General features: G+C 39.6%; 1 protein-coding gene and 1 long non-coding RNA gene across 23 annotated transcripts in view; one reads left to right on the top strand and one right to left on the bottom strand.

Moving 5' to 3' along the window:
• The window catches only part of LOC127531987 (gastrula zinc finger protein XlCGF8.2DB-like), a 387969-nt gene that overhangs the window by 302067 nt on the left and 68444 nt on the right, over nt 1-17458 (bottom strand). For 4 of the 22 annotated variants that reach the window (XR_007939218.1, XM_051942845.1, XM_051942846.1 and 1 more), the window contains exons 1-2: nt 8454-8652; nt 7257-7358 (exon numbers count right to left, since the gene is read on the bottom strand). Coding sequence is in view for 21 of the 22 variants with exons in the window: in XM_051942845.1 (XP_051798805.1) it covers nt 7257-7274 (18 nt within the window). In the remaining variant the exon portion in view is untranslated. Of the gene's footprint in view, nt 1-95; nt 1318-2421; nt 4488-7256; nt 7359-7687; nt 7855-8453; nt 8657-17458 lie in introns of those variants that run through there. The other 18 variants (XM_051942848.1, XM_051942856.1, XM_051942855.1 and 15 more) reach the window with 12 other exon arrangements.
• LOC127532068 (uncharacterized) lies at nt 10601-13761 on the top strand. Its single transcript, XR_007939319.1, has 4 exons — nt 10601-10870; nt 11385-11468; nt 11683-11894; nt 12110-13761. It is a non-coding gene; the product is annotated as an uncharacterized LOC127532068 (long non-coding RNA).

The following is a 17458-nucleotide window of genomic DNA, read 5'->3' as shown; positions in this document are numbered from 1 at the left end:
TGGTTCTATGAAATATTAGCTCAGTATGTCAGATACTTTCTTAGAGGTTTTTCAGTGGACTGTAGATCCAGTTTCACTCATTTTTATTTGTCACATTGAAATTTGAGGCTGTTTGAAGATGACTATCTCAAGAACAATTCTGGATAAAAGCCTGAAACCTTCACTTGTTTGTCTTGCTAACATCAGCAGATCAAATTGCTGTTAAATACAGCAGTGGAAAAAAGTTTTTGGACATCCCACACATTTGTGAAATACTGCATTAAGAATCACTTTGAGGTCTTCAAGAGTCATTTATTTTAGTACAATCATAAAACTAAACACATCCTAAAAAAGACAATAAAACTGTAAATTGACTGGTTCCATAAAATGAGAAATTTGGTAGAATTTAGTTTTGTTAGTTTTTCTTGTAAACAACAAAAAAAATGTCATTTGTATTTGTGTCTGTCTGATGCAGCCACACCCTTAGAAACACACAAACAAGACTTTAACAAATATTTCATGATAATATTTAAGATTTTGTCAAATTTTCAGGGTTTCTGAAAACTTTTTCCCTCACTGTATCTGTCATAGCATGAAAATGTGCCGTTATAAAAATGCCACTATCTCCAGACACATATATGTGGTCATGGTTCCATGATGCCAATGTCATGGTAATGACTGGATGCAGCTAATTTACAAAGAAATGATTCTCAACTACATGTCAGCTTTCAAAGATTGGACTTTTCATCCAACACTTCATGTTTGGTAGGTTGGTAGGTAGGTTGGTTGGTTGGTTGGTTGGTAGGAATCCTCAGGCCAGTAATCTCCTAAATTAATTATGAGTAATCATCAGAGAATCACTGAACCAGCTCTGCCTCTAACGGGTTCCTGCAGCCCAGAGGGATCTGAGGAACGATTAAGCTGTCATCTAGCAAATTCGCCCTGCTGCTCACTGCCTCCATCCAGACGTCTATCCCTCTACCACTGATAATTCATTTAACTGAGTAACCACTTTGAATGGTTTAATTAATTTACCAGTCACGTCTGTTAACGACAGCTTTCCTCTTAAGGGATTTTGCAACGAAGCAACGAAGACACTCAACAAGAAATTAGACCCGAATTCTGTGAAACCGGATCTCAAGGACTTTAAGTTTGTGGAGGACTTCATGAACTTCTACTGAACCCTGCATGGACAAATCTTCTTGGCAGGGGTTCAGTCTGTGTCCAGTGTGCATACGCTGGTGTCGTTGTAGGGTTCCTTGTTGGTTGGACGTTGGTCCAGACTGGTCAAAGCAGCACTGTTCACAAGTCAGAGTTTTGTCCATCTGTTCCGTTCTGCTTGGAAAACAAACACACAAACACAGAGAACGTCAGTCACAGCATTCACAGCATTTCACAGCATTGAAGAACTGATGCCTTGCCTGAGATATAGAGCACCCCAAATGACATCTGAAGACACTTTTACCTGTTGGAATTTAACATTCAGTTGTCCGATTACATCACAATTCCTAATCTAACCTACATCCCCAGATTAACCTGGACCAGATTTCTGTGTCAAAATGAATACAGGTTAGACCAGGGGTCGGCAACCTTTAACACTCAAAGAGCCATTTCGACCCGTTTCCCACAGAAAAGAAAACACCGGGAGCCACAAAATCCTTTTGGCATTTAAAATGAAGACAACACTGCATATATCGCTTTTTTACCTCTATGCCCTTGTTAATTTTGACTAATCAATTAATAAAAAATAATGCATGAAAAAATAATGTATTTAACCGCACCTTTCTCAGTTACCAAACTTCTGGCACACCGATAACACTGATGAACACTCCAGCCAGGTAGGTCGCGCTAATGAACCTAAAGTCTGTTTTCCACCCGTGAAGAAGATTCACAGGATGCACTGTCAGCGCACAACAAAGTTTGGTGAACAGTGATTGAAGACGAGAACACGGAGTGTGTTGGACAGAAAGTCTCTTTTAAAAATCTTCCTGATGGCAGCTTAGATAAAAACATGGTTATTTGGAAATTGTGGAACAAATGGTTTTCTGATCACTGCAGCACTTCAAGCCGGTGTATCCATCCCATAATAGACCACTTTTCGAGATGCTAAAGGTGCTCGAGTTTACAAAAAGCTTTAAAATATTTAATATAATCGCGATAAATGAACTTTGAGTTTGCAGTAATCTGTAAATGTAGCAGACAGATAAATATAAATGAAATATACTTGCGCAGGACTGCTGTGAAGGCAGAGATGTGCGGCAGTGGTGTATTTGCAACAATAAGAAAAAGAAAGAAAATTGATGGAGCGACGGCTAGGATTTAGGAATGGTGGTCCACCACTGCTGAATTAATGTAGAGCAAACACTGGGATCCGAAGATCAACAGGACTCCAAATGAATACCCGCAAGCCGGCGAGTGTCGGAGATTGACAGACAAAAATTAAGACATTTTATTTTGATGTTATAAGATCACCATAAGGGCTGCACAGTGGAGTAAGTGGTTAGCACTTTGCTGTGCAGCAAGAAGATCCCCGGTTCGAATCCCGGGATCTTTCTGCATGGAGTTTGCATGTTCTCCCTGTGCATGCGTGGGTTTTCTCCAGGCACTCCGGCTTCCTCCCACAGTCCAAAATTGTGCTGAGGTTAATTGATTACTCTAAATTGTCCGTAGGTGTGAATGTGAGTGTGATTGTTTGTCTGTATATGTAGCCCTGAGACAGACTGGTGACCTGTCCAGGGTGTCCCCTGCCTTCGCCCGAGTCAGCTGAGATAGGCTCCAGGGGCCTGATTTATAAAACATTGCGTAGGATCCATACTAAAAATCTGAAATGGGCGTATGCCCTTCGCCCCTGATTTATAAGCACAGCTGCACGCAATTTCTTGATAAATCACACACCAGCTGGACGATTGCACAGGTGGATCCACCTCACATTCCACCCACAACACACATTTTACCATGAATGGTCAATGCAAAGTAACTCATGAATGTATCTGTATATAAATAAACTGCTGATCCACGGCATTTTAGCACCGGCCTGCAGTCTTTTCACTGCTGTGCGTCAGGATGAATGAATCATGAGTTGACCCAGGCCACCCTGCCACTAAATTTGTTATGATCATGTCCAATGTACAAATAATTTGTACACTGATTGAATGTACATTTTTTTGGTTTACATTAGGGATGTGCGCGATAGTCGTTTAATCGTTTAACCGCCTACTCATTTATGAAACGTTTAGTATTTTACTAGTCGGTTAGACGCTAGTGTGCCCCCCCCCCAGAATTCAACTGACGACAGTCGTTCAAAACTGTTTTGAAACAATTTTGCAGCAATATCCAAAATGATCCAATACATAATTGTGTGTACACTGTGACTGAGACCAGTCTTTACATACCTCACTGTGACACTGATTGAATGCTTTCTTTCTGGTGTGGATCTGCTGGTGTCGTTTCAGGGAACCCAAAGTTGTAAAAGTCTTCTTACACTCGTCACATCTGTATGGTCTCTCCCCAGTGTGGACACGTTGGTGAACTTTGAGGTTTGCAATGTAGCTGTAGCGTTTCCCACACTGGTCACAAATGTATGGTTTAACCCCAGTGTGGGTCACTTCATGAGCTTTTAACTGCGAGTACTGTACAAATGGTTCACCACAGTGATCACATATCCACACATCATGTCCAGTGTGGATGCGTTGGTGACGTTTTAATCTCTGTTGGTTGTTGAAAGTTTTTTCACAGGAGTCACAGTGGTACCGCTTTCTACCAGAATGGGGGCATTGATGGATCAACAACTGTTCATGCTGAGTAAAGGTTTTAACACACTGATCGCAGTTGAATGGTTTAACTCCACTGTGCATGAGTTGATGTCTTTTTAACATAGGCTTCTGAGTAAAAGCCTTTCCACACTGATCACATTTAAATGGTTTAACGCCACTGTGCATGAGTTGATGTCTTTTTAACATACTCTTCTGAGTAAAAGCCTTTCCACACTGATCACAGCTGAATGGTTTAACTCCACTGTGAATGAGTTGATGTGTTGCTAGAGTACTCTTGTGAGTAAAAGTCTTTCCACACTGATCACAGCTGAATGGTTTAACTCCACTGTGAATGAGTTGATGGCTTTTTAAGTGACCCTTGTCATTAAAAGTCTTTCCACACTGATCACAGCTGAATGGTTTAACTCCACTGTGCATGAGTTGATGTCTTTTTAACGTACTCTTGAGAGTAAAAGCCTTTCCACACTGATCACAGCTGAATGGTTTAACTCCACTGTGAATGAGTTGATGACTTGCTAGAGTACTCTTCAGAGTAAAAGCCTTTCCACACTGATCACAGCTGAATGGTTTCTCCACAGTGTGAATACATTTGTGAATTCTTAGCTTTGTTGCTGTGATAAAAGTCTTGCCACATTGCTCACAACTCAGTGATTCATCTCTTTTTGCTGTTGTTGCCGAACCATCCTTATCCTCCTCAGAGGTCCCACATCTCATTCCATTGCTGTGTTTACATTTCTGTAGCAAAAGACAAAGATAAAAACAGAGGCAGTGATGGAAGAGCAGTCATGAAAAATATTGAACCTAAAAGTCTCAATTCCATGTAGTTGGACATGAGGCTGAAACAAGATCAAGAATCTGCAGACATGCTTGCAGCTTTGTCATTAGAAACCTAGAAATGTGTCAACAGCACACTCACAATGTCAACAAAACTATTTTCACAGGCCGATAGTTTTCAGCTTTCTGCACGGTAGTTTTAGAATATTGGGTAGTAAAATCTGTAAATCACCGTGAAAAGCAAAGCAGAGCTGGGACTGATGGGATTGTACCACCAGGCTCTCTTGATCCCCAGACTTTCCGTTAAGTTACATTACTGGAGAAATGTACAATATGAAAAGCATACAACATCAATGTCCAGATTTAGGTCTTAATGGCAGCAGGGTCAATTCAGACCACCAACACTTTCTAGTTTCTCCTCGGGGATCAGACGTTGATACCAGTCCAGGAAAGATCTGTAATTCTGCCACTGAATTCTGGATTTGACCTGAACGACCCGGGCAATTTGTTGTGCAGCAGTTACACAAGCGTTCACCATCAAACAACAAAAGCAACAAAACAGTAAAACAGTTAAAGGAATAGAAACGATTAAAGGAAATGTTTTACAAATGTAAAAAACACCGTAAAACAATTACAAGCAAAATAAAAGCCATTTAAAGAAAAATCAAACAAAACATAAGATATCAAGAAAGGGATTCTGTGGAAAGGCTGACATGAGACAGTTTTTAGTCTCAGCATGTTTAGCCCTAAAATCATGGGAGTCAAACCTGACATAAAAACTGTTTAGACTTGGAGCCAGCTCTAAATCAAAATTATAACCACTGAGCTGAACTCTCCCATTGACACATTTCGTCCCAGTGATCAGATTCATGCCGTCCCAGACTGAACTGAGGTTGTTCATTTTGAGCTGAGACTCAAGTTTGTCTTTGTATTGTCTTTTGTGGGTCCTGATCTCCTACTTTATTTCCTTCTGTCGGTTCTACAGATTTAGTTCATTTCCTTCTCTGAAGACTGTTTTCTTTCTGTACAGTAGGTCTTTAAGCTTCTTAGAAAACCATGGCTTCGTGTTTGGATATAGTTTCATTTTTTTCAGGAATAACATTGGTTTCACAGTCTGTGACCCAGCTGCTCACAACATCAGTCGGTTCATCAATATCAGCTGAGGACTCCTTAAACACGTCCCTGTCAGTAACCTCCAGACATCCCCGCAGAGTGTGACAAACTCTCACTCTGATGTTCTGCACTTTGCCTTGCTTCAGTACAGTAGTAGACAGAGATAAGGAGGATGCAGTTGTGGTTAGAGGAACCCAGAGGAGAAGCACCTTTCACATTGTTCTAACAGATCAAAGATTTTGTCTCGTCTAACGGGACATGTGATGTACTGATGGAAGTCTCTCAGTGTGTGTTTTAGTGTGCAGTGGTCTCTGGATGACCTGATGGATAAGCCCACAGGTATTTATTTCACTGGCCTTTGGATGGATATAGACAAGTTTCACAAATATCTAGCGAAACTTCTGAGGCAGATATGGAGGGCACAGTGAAACAGAAAGCAGTTCTAAGTCAGTAGTGCAGAGTTTCTCCAGGACAGGGTCAGATTGGCACCAGCGCTGTCCTTGTCCATTTGGAAGACCCACTTGAGCCCAAGCTTTCATTTGCTGGCTGATGTTGCTTCAATAATTCCACATAATCTTCTATCCTCTTGATGCCATTTATTTTGTGAAGTGCACCAGTCCCTCCTGCAACAAAAACACTCCCACAACATGGTGCTGCCACCCCCATGCTTCACAGTTGGGATGGTGTACTCAGGCCATCCTCAGCCAGCATCTTCACAAGGTCGTTTGCTTTTGTTCTGGGCTTGATGAGCACATTTCCCTCCAAAACAATCCTAACCTTAACCAATCTCCATCTTGAGCAGTTGGATGGCTTGACATTCCCATGGTGTTGATCTGTGCATGTAATTGTTTGGACAGATAAACATCAAACCACAGCAATCTGGAAACTGCACCCAAGGATGAACCACACCTGTGGAGGCCCACAAATGTCTTCCTGATGTCTTGGCTGATTTCTTTAGATTTTCTAATGTCGTCACACAAGGAAGCAGTGTGTTTGAGGTCTGCCTGAAAATACATCTTAATCTATCAAAAGCTTTCAAAGTCAGGACATCATTATCTTGAAGGCATAGCAATCTTAGTGGATGCAAACTTCTGATTGTGAAGAAAGTCATAAAAATTTTCTAAAAAAAAACAAAAAAAAAAACCAGGAGAAGCATTGCCAGATTTAATGTCAGATCGTGTAAATTAAAAAAAAGGGTTATGTGTGGTTTATACAGTGTAAGTAAACTTCTGGGTTCAACTGTCTGAATTTCTTAAAAAGGAAAAGGCTGGTAAACTCACAATGCTCAAAAGTATTATTCTCTACCAAAGAAAATGCTGCTCTTTACCTTCCTGAACAACTTGCTTGAAAAACAAGACTTTTCTTCCGTTACTTATCTTCATCACCATGTAAGACATTTTCAGAAAGTATGATCAGCAGCTAGTTCAGCCTCAAACAAAAAACAAGCAGCTTCCTAGCAGTCCACCATTATATCCTCAGTACAGCTGCTTCTGCAGAGCTACATCTCTCCAGCCAACGTCACCTGGCTTTGGTCGGCCCATCTAACCAACTGGAGCAACTTTAGACGTTTTAAAGAACAAATGAATGATAATAATGTTACAGTGGTATGTTTCTCACTTTTTGTGAAGAATCCATGTTTCCTCCGTTGTTGAGCTCAGACTAAATGGCTGCCAACATTCCTCTGCTCCTCCGTCAGACTCTCCTCCTCCTGCCAATCACCTGTCACATCAAACACATCTTCATTAGGATACCACTCTATACACAAGTGTCAGAGTGTCCCATATGTTCATCAGCCAACACAGAGGACACATTTCAACTCAATAGTTCACTTTCAGCTCTTTTCAGTTTCACCTAAAACTGATACAAATGATCTTAAACTGTTAAAAATAAGGAACAGACAGAAAACAGACATGGAAAAAGAGAATAAAGAGAACATAAAGATGCTACTGCAGGTGATTCAAGACAGGACTGCTGGTAGAAAACTGTTCATGCTGTAAGTTAGTAAATGTATTTTACTGCTCAGTGTTCTGTTTAAAGGCAGCTCTCACTCTCTGTTCTTTGCACTCTCCCATAGTGTCAAGTGTCCTCCCACTTTCAATGACAGGTGATTCTCATTGATAATTTTTCTCACAGTTTCTGCAGTTTCCCCACTTGAAAAAGGATGTTTCATCTACCCAGGGTTTGAGCAGGACTCCACTCATCAATCAGACAGTTGCTTGCAGAACACAAAAGGACAATGTTCACATCACTGCATTCAGCAAATAGTAACAACCATTCCTCATGGACATTTTCACCACATTGGCAAATGCCACTCCACTCAATTTATGTTTGTCAACCTCAACACCACATAAACTGAAGCGACAAATCATGGCATGAGCAATATTCAACCCAATACTATACCACACATGAATTTATCTGCATTTTAAAGAGTTGATTTTAAATCACAGTTTAACAAATTACTCTGAGCATTTTTTAAAACTATTTTAAACTTTTTACTTCATGGTTTTAAAAGTATCTAAAGTGCATAAAGTGCTTTTAAAGTGCAATCCTTTCCAGATCCAATAAATAAATAAAGGGCATCGTAAAAACCCACCATTACAAACAGGATGAATTCACTGGTCTTAGCTGGAACCCTCTAATTAGCACCAATTAGCCTGCAATCTTATTTTCAACTGAACAATTACAAAACACACGGAAATTATTGGTAAACAGACAAAGTTTACTCCGTGGCTAATGCTAATGCTAACACATACTGCAGTGGCACACATCGGCAGCTTAAACAGTCTCTTAGAGTCTCCACAATTCTGCTCTTACCGGCTGCAACCCGGATTTTGGAGATGAAGGCAATCCTGAACAGTTTGCCGCAGATCTTGATCCTTTCCCAACAGAAACTCACGGACACTTTGTTTGAACGCGGTCATTCATTCTCATTTCATCCTCAGTGCTGCCTGTGTCCCCTTTTTTTTGCCGCCGGTGGCAAACCTGCAGCCGCAGATTGTTTCCGCCCCAGCTGAGTGTAGTGTAATGACGTATATATAGAGCGAGACCGCTCACTGGCCGCTGAGAGCATAGATATATACAAACACTAGATGGCTCATGAGCGCTGTCAGCCTATGGGGAGCGACGTCGCTACATGGCGGCCATCTTGGGACAGGGCTGCTCGATCACTCATAACATTAAAGTCAATGGAGCATGGATTTTAAAATCACTGTAGATTGCTCAATTTTCAACCGATTTTACAACAGCTTGGTTTGTTATAAACGTCAGAGATGTACTTGTTTTACTGCTTACATAAGAATAATTAAAACTGTTGAATTCATATAATAATGAACACAGATATCAGCTTTTTTCAGCATAAATGGATGTAAATGTAATTTTAATATTTAGCATTGCACTTTTTTATTACTATCAGCTTTCTAATGCACAGATAAAAACAAAGCTCAACCAAAATCAATGCACAACAAAAAGAGATGATGTCTTTTCTTTTCATGAACCTGGTGCCTACATTACCCACAATGCATTTCGGCTGCAGGCTAACTAATCCAGGCATAGATGTATACAAACAATAAGTCTAAGGTCTCAATCAAAGTCTCTTAACAAGCAAATAAATACAACCACAACCACAAAGAATGTAATTTCGCCTAAAGATTAGGTTCTCAAAAAACGTTGGTCTCAGGAAAACCTAATAATTGAAAATCAGATTGTGAGTAACACCATCTTCAATGTGAGTAGCCAGGCAGAAAAGACACACAACTGTGCCGCATTTTTCAAAACGAAAAGCTGCGATTTCGGAATTGAGCCTGAATCATAGCCACGTTAATAAGGTTTGTAATAAACTAAACCGTTTGTAAATCAATCAAGAATTGAGCGAGTTATGAGTGTTAAAGTGAGGAAATCATCCACCTTACCATTGACTACAGTACAGTGCGCCAGAGCAGTCCCCTGTCCTAAGATGGCCGCCAAGTGACGACGCCGCCGACTCCGTCTCGAGACATCTAGCGTTTGTATATATCTATGGCTGAGAGCATAGACATATAGGTAGACGCATCATAGGCTGTCGAGAGACGTGCTTACAGCGCCGCCATCTTGGACCGGGGCCAGCCGAGGCAGTGGTGCATAGAAGTCTATGGAGGAGAGAGGTACTGCTGAATCTAAAAGTGGAATTATTCGCCGAATTTTGAACCGATTGCCAAACTGTTTGATTTTTAGAAACGTCACACGTGTAGCTACTATACAAGGTGCTCGGATATTTTTTTTACAATGCTGGTTTTGCCACTCAACACTTAGATGCCGGACTTCTGTTCAGCCTATGGATGCTCTAATGAACGCTGTAAGGAGACAAGAGCTCGTGGGATTACTTTTCACATGTAAGATGTATGTAAGGAATAATATATTGTTAGCAGGTTGTCATAGCTAGAGTGAAATAAACGCCGAGAAGACGGATAGAACCCCTCAGCTCCGTGTCTGGCTTCTACCCATGATCTAACCAGCTCTCTGCATCATCCTGTGTATTACACAGCTGCTTACCGGTGAAATAACTAATGTGAGACAATTTTTTGTTTAAAATTCGATGTTATGAATCTAGCGTTCCTAGCAACTTACTGCAGTAATTGGTGGGTTAGAATACAGCATCTGATTGATCTAATAGCCCTGATTTATGATGGAACTATTTTTGTTGTAGACAATTCTTTATCTCTAGCTACTTTTCTCACATGTTTAAGCTTTCCCAAAGAACGTGATTTATACATGTGATATAATAGTAATAGTAATAATAACAGTAATAATAATGATAAAAATAATAGTAATAATAGCAGTAATAATAGTAATAATTGATATAATATTAAGAGTAGTAATAATAATTATTATTATTATTAACAGTAGTAATAAAAGCAGTATGGCAAAACCTGCATTGTAAAAAAAATATCCGAGCACCTTGTATAGTAGCTACACGTGTGACGTTTCTAAAAATCAAACAGTTTGGCAATCGGTCCAAAATTCGGCGAATAATTCCACTTTTAGATTCAGCAGTACCTCTCTCCTCCATAGATTTCTATGCACCGCTGCCTCGGCTGGCCCCGGTCCAAGATGGCGGCGCTGCAGGCACATCGCTCGAGTGGGCAACCGCAGTCAATGAGGCGTCTACGTATATATGTCTATGGCTGAGAGGCGGTAAATAGGAGCTGACTTCCAGTAGTGGCAAGACGGGGATTTCACATTGGAACGCCAGCACGGTATGTGACTTTGTGTTTCGTGATTTACCAAGGTACAGTAAACTTCTGTGTTGGAATCAAGTCACAATGCTTGAAATACGTTGAGAACACCAGACCAGGAGCCCCTAGACCAGCACTGGCAGGGTTTTTCAGTGACTGCAGCTGAGCAGACTCTCCTCAGGAGAGTTCCCAGTTCGCTGTCATGCTCATGGCTCGCCATTCCCCTTGTGCCTGTGGTCTCACTCTGACCTGGTGACGGGTGACAAGGCTATTTTTGTCATCAGAAAATATGTGTTAATGAACTAGAAATCTGTTTGAGAAGGTGAACAGCACGGCATGATCATATGTGACACTGACAAGTGCATACGTCGCTGCATAGCACTTAGCAGTTAGCACTTCTGCTAGCTCCTTCAATGCCACCAGTTTTGTGATTCCTTCTCTGGAATGTAAGTGAAAGGAAACGTGCTGACACTCACCTTGCAATCATCACATCATGAACCTGTTAATTTAAGTGTCTCTGTTGGTATGGTTTCAGGTGGATGTGGCTAATATCTGACCATGGTGAAGTCGTGTGCTGCCATCTCCTGCACCAGTCGATTTGTAATATTTCCTTTCATAAGTAAGTGGCTCTTTTATTTGGGACATTCTGCCTCAAATTTGCTCTGCTTCTTTGTTTGCAAACAGAAACTCCTGACCTTGTCTTGAGTGCTGCACTCAGCCAGTTTAGCTGAATCACTAACTGTACAGTGTAAGCTGGTGTGACTATTAGTATTCAATGACAGTCACAGTGCATCATTGTCTATGGATGTATTATAATATGCCACACATTTCAGGTTTCCCAAGCAGTCCAAGGACAGCACACTGAGAGATCAATGGATACAGGCCATCAGTAGAGAAGCGGTGAGGACCAAGAGGAGATGATCATAATTATGTCTGCAGCAACCATTTCAGGGAGGAGGACTTCATCCTCTCAAAACATGCTCAACACAAGCTTCTCAGGCCAGGGGCTGTACCATCCCTCAATCTGGGGAAACCAGAGAAAAAGGTTATGTTCCTTAATTGTTAATGGTTGCTCATTATTTCAGTTTAGTTCTTTTCTTGTCAGTTTGTGTGGCTATGAAAATGATTCAGGATCGGTTTTTGGCTTTCATAGTGATTTGCAGCCATTCATTGTGATAATGTTTTCTTTCAGGTATTGGTGAAACAGAAACAAATCTTTTGGGAATTTGCCATGTTAATTTTTTTTATCAAATGTTTTAGATCGCAGTGAGGACAACCCAAAGCAGCCCGGCAGCAGTGGCATTATACCAGCACATCGACATGGAGTCTGAACTAGAGCCTGAAGAGGACAGTGCTGCTGTTACAGAAGACCATGCATACTGTACAGACATCGACACCCTGAAAAGGAAATATGACGATCTAATTGTACAGCTTGAAAAGCTAAGGCAGGACTTCAACAATGCCAAACGTGGAGGGAAGCGCTGCAGAGTGACGTTGGAGGCCATGTTAGCTAAAACCAAGGAAATACAAGCCCTGTCTGATGATGCTCATTCCATGCTTGATGCATATAAAGGTATTCCTTGTTTAGAAGTACATATGAGTGACATCCAGCATATGTAAATATAATTATGTAACTGCACATTGCTCACCCACACAGTGCACTAGAACTGAGATCAATGTTTGTTAATGCTTCATGAGATGATGACTGGTTCACAGATAACTGTACTTTTGCCTTCCACAACGTTATCTAAACAATTTTGCGGCTGTGATACCCAACATTCATGTGGAAACTATCTAAGCTATTAACTATGTTTGATCACACTTAATTTTCAATTACAGGTAAATTGATGTTGATAGACCCTGTTTCTTTACCAGAATAATGTCATTTGTTTGTAACTCCCCAACACCTGAAATTGGGACATATATACAACACGCATTTAGGTTGAATATTTATGAAAATTGCAAATTAAACTCAAAGGGGCTGACTGAACTTTGATGGTTCCTCATGAAGCATGATGTGCTGTATAAATGCCGTCCACATACTGCAATCTGCCTGAAAGTTTGTGATTGATCACAGTCCTGCAGTGATGACATCCATATGCCAATGTGCACTCAGTCATAGCATCACCTGCTGTAGAGGAAATTACATGTTTTACACTTTAATGTTGTACTATACTTTTAATAAATTTATCTGCACTTTTTTTTAATTTACTTTAAATTAACTTCTTTTCTATTGGTTGTTGCAATTAGTGTCTGACATGCTTTTATTTTTTCTATTTCTTGTCTTCTTTTGGCTGTTTTACTCAATCAGTTTTAATTATTCTCGAAATGAGTGTCCATTGTATTCAATGAACCTTTTCTGATTAAAGTGACTTCATTTTTTATTACACTACTTTATTTTTTACATTTTACTCTGAAAAACCTCTGTGTGTGTTAAGGTACTACATAAATGCTTGATTTCTTGCTCAAGAACTTTTTTGCAAGCTGTTCTTGTTGACGTGTTTGTGGAACTTTCATGAAAGTTCTTTGACATTTCAGGTCTCAGTCATCTGCTTCACATTTAACAGAACAAAAGCAAATTAAGCTTTTCATACGATCTTAATTTGTTCATTGTTTTGAATTCCACAGCTGACTTACAAATAGAATAGCTGAAGCTTTGTTTTGAGGCAACCAGAAGATTTGTGTGTTCTGACTGCAAGAATTGCTCCTCCAGAAACTTTTTATGGCCATTTTTGTGGGAGGAAAAAAGCAACCATTCCAGGGTATGTGGGTCTGAGCAGCTGTGAAAAACCACCGTGCAGGTTTTGAAGCTGATTAGTTTAGCTTGTCGATGACAACATGCACACGTTTTCTGCCCTGTTGATATCCTTGTGAATTTTCCATCCCTCTTTACAATAAAACATAATTTGGAATTTTTGACTACTGCATGTGCTGCTTTTCAAAGTCCAACTGAATAATTTGAATTGGAGAAAAATTGTTTAAAACACTGATTTTCTTATTTGGTATTGGTTCGAATATTTTCTAGAGCCCAGGTAAGTGAAACACGAATGCTGCAGAAAGTATGAAACATTTGTTATTGACACAATCACTGCGTCAGCATTCAGCACTCTTTATTGTGTGGTGGTCTCTGTCTCTGTCTGTGAGGGCTAAACAACGCTGTGATTGCCGTGAAAACGTGCCTAGGACAGGGATTTTATTGTCTGCTATCAGTAAAAGCCATAACATAACACATATTGTCCCATCAGTGATGACAAGCAGGCCTTGAAGTTGGTGTATTTACACAGGATCAAACAGCGCGCTGGAGCTTCTTGCCACTACCGGAAGTCAGTGCCGATTTACCATGGCGCCGCTGTTGTCCGCCGAGCAGTGAGCGGTCTAGCTCTATATATACGTCATTGGTAGGACCTGTGCGTAAATGCTTCTCCTTTGAGTTCTCAGCTCCTTCCAGTTTGACTTGACACATAGACTGCTTTGCACTCTGTGTCACCTGTACCTTCAGAGCTCTGAATAAAAGAACAAAAGATTTATTGCAAAGAACAAAAAGGTTTTGCCTCCGCAGCAGCTTGTTATGAAAATGATTGTATTTGATGATTGAATGTTCTTATTCATTGTAATACTGTGTGATGTGTGCTAAAAGAGGAACAAGGACACGAGCTATCATCAATATCATTTCATCTTACATGTCTAATTAAAAAATATGACATTATATAAATATGCACTACTGTTCAAAAGTTTGTGGTCACTTAGAAATGTCCTTTTTCTTGAAATCAGTTCTTTTCAATGAAGATAGCATTAAATAAATGATAAATCCAGTCTAGACCTTGTTAATGTGGTAAATGACTCTTCTAGCTGGAAACGGCTGATTTTTAATGGAATATCTCCATAGGAGTACAGAGGAACATTTCCAGCAACCATCACTCCTGTGTTCTAATGCTACATTGTGTTAGCTAATGCTGTTGAAAGGCTCATTGATGATTAGAAAACCCTTGTGCAGTTATGTTAGCACATGAATGAAAGTGGGAGCTTTCATGGAGAACATGGAATTGTCTGGATGACCCCAAACTTTTGAACGGTAGTGTACAGAAGGATATGGAAATCATAACGCAGTGTTTGAGCGGTCGTAGGTGAGCTGGTGTGCTCAGGATGAAGAGTGGAAAGGCACTTGGTCCTGATGATATACCTGTGGAGGTATGGAAGTGTCTCGGAGAGGTAGCAGTAGAGTTTGTGACTGGGTTGTTCAACAGGATCTTAGATAGTGAGAAGATGCCCGAGGAATGGAGGAGAAGTGTGCTGTGTTCCTCTGACGCTCACTTGAACTAAAAGCATTTGAGCTGCACAAAGTGTGAAATGAGAGAGGAAGCAGTGAATCTCCAAACTGCTGACAGACTTTCACACATTATTGTCCAGTGAAAATCAGCTTTTTGTGCAGCCACACTTGATCCTGATTTGAGTCTTGAAGTCCTGTTCTAGTGATGAAATGAGAACTTCCTTCATCTTGTGTGTGATGGAGAAGAATAAAGGGCTTTGGCTAAAAATCCTGACTCTGAGTTCTTCATTACAAACACACATTATATCAGCTGGTTATTATTCATGTGCTTTATTCTACTCAACATACAAATTCATCCTGAAATCCTTCCATTTCTGTCCTCAATATTCTACCAAATATGAAAGATTCCTTTGGAAGCAGATCTTCAAGGATTTTAGATTTGATTTCCAACAATCAGAATGTTAGAAGTTTCCCTGTTGATCATATTTTACTGATAGTTTCTCCCAAATGTTTCAGCTCATTTTTGCTGGAATATTCTGAAGTAAAGTTTGTGTTTTCTGGTGAATGGATCAGATCTCACATTTAGTTTCAATCAAACCCTGAGGCTTCTGGAAAATACACACAGCTTTAAAATAATGTTGGATCATCTGCTGACTGTGTCGTTATTAAATGGTTTCAGAGTTTCATTATTTTAACCCTCGTGTCGTTTTAAAGTTTAAAAATGTGGAAAATAATGAATATTTTCACAGTGAAACTTCTGATGTCCACATTTTCTACATTTTTGGGACATTTTTGAACATTTTTTGGTGGAAAAAGAATAAATGTTTCTAAAGAACATTCACATAAAAATCAACCAAAATCCAGTAAATTGTCTGGATTTTGGTTGATTTTTATGTGAATGTTCTTCAAGAAAATATCAGAAGTTTTACTGATAAATATTGAATCACTTTAGATATTTTTAGGATTTATTGGAAGATTTTTACTCATTTTTTAAAAATATTTACAAGAATTTTCCTGCCAAATTAGGGGGATTTTGTTTAGATTTTTTAAAATAAAACTTTGAAGGAATTATTGGAATTTTCTTCCTGAAGGTTTTTGCACATTTTCATAAATTTGGTGATTTTTTTTGCTGAATTTCTGGATTTTTTTCCTGTTTTTTGGTGAAGTAAATGAAGCCAACAGGAGGGTTGATATCCAGAGCTAATAATAAACAGCAGAGGACCGATGGGTCTCCTTGGTGTTTGCTCCTGTTAACATCTCATCTTCTAGTAGTTCCACATTGACGGAATTCTGCTGGACAACATTGAGAGCATATGAATGAATTTTCAATCCAAAATAATGCAGTGAATGTCAAATAAAGTGGTGCTGAAGCTTGTCAGAAGCTTTCAATGAATGTAGAAAGAGTGTAAAAGCAGCATCCTCTACCAAATGAGCACAATCCATCAATCATCATCAAAGTGTCCAAATTCCAGAGAAGACATGAACTGCAGATTGTAAATGAGTCAAAGTATCCATTTAAAATCATTTCTAGACCATGATCACAAAGTCAAATACTAGATTGTTCTTTTGTCCTTTTCTGTCTCATTTTTGTGATATTTTGTCAGTTTTTGTTATTTTTTGTCTTTTTTTGTCAGACTTGTCGTTCATCTCATGCTTTGTTTCTCGTGTTTGTCGTGTTGTTTCCTTTTTTTCTCGCTTGTGTTTTTTGACTTATTTCTGTCATTTTGTGTTTTGCTTTATTCGTTGTTTTGCGTGCCGTTTTGTGTATTTTTGTCTCGTTTTTGTCGTTTATCCGTTTTTTTTGCTGTTTTGTAAGTTGTCTAATTTTTTTGCCCTTTTTGTTTTGTGTCATTTGTCTCTATTTTTAACGTTTTGTGTCTCATTTTCACAATATTTTGTCTGGTTTTTGTCTCCTTTTTTGTCTTTTTTAACCTGACTTTTGTGGTTCTGATCGTGTCGTAAAAAGCGGTCCGGCCCACTTGAGATCAAACTGGGCTAAATGTGGAACCTGAACTAAAATGAGTGTGACTCCCTGATTGAAAGCTTCTTTGAATGCTTCAAACAGTCATTCTCTAATATCAGCCCAGAAAAACGGATCAAAGTTGGTTGTAAGTCCATCTGGAGCCGCTGATTTCCCCAAAGACATTTTCATTCCAGCTCTATCAATCTCTCCAAACACGTGCTTTTAAAGTCAGTCTGAGGAAGAAATGCTTTGACTTTTTAAGAAACAAAAGAAGAGGGGGACTGATTTTGCTCTTCAAGGTAAAATGGGAAAAGTAAGAAGGTACTTCAGTGGTGCAAGAAGAGACTCAATTGTTCTAACCTGGCTAAGACTCAGACAC

The sequence above is a fragment of the Acanthochromis polyacanthus genome, chromosome 22 (assembly GCF_021347895.1).
Source record: "Acanthochromis polyacanthus isolate Apoly-LR-REF ecotype Palm Island chromosome 22, KAUST_Apoly_ChrSc, whole genome shotgun sequence".
In the NCBI taxonomy this organism is placed as follows: domain Eukaryota; kingdom Metazoa; phylum Chordata; class Actinopteri; family Pomacentridae; genus Acanthochromis; species Acanthochromis polyacanthus.
The sequence above is the reverse complement of the archived record's forward strand: the minus strand, read 5'-3'. Positions and strand labels throughout refer to the sequence as shown.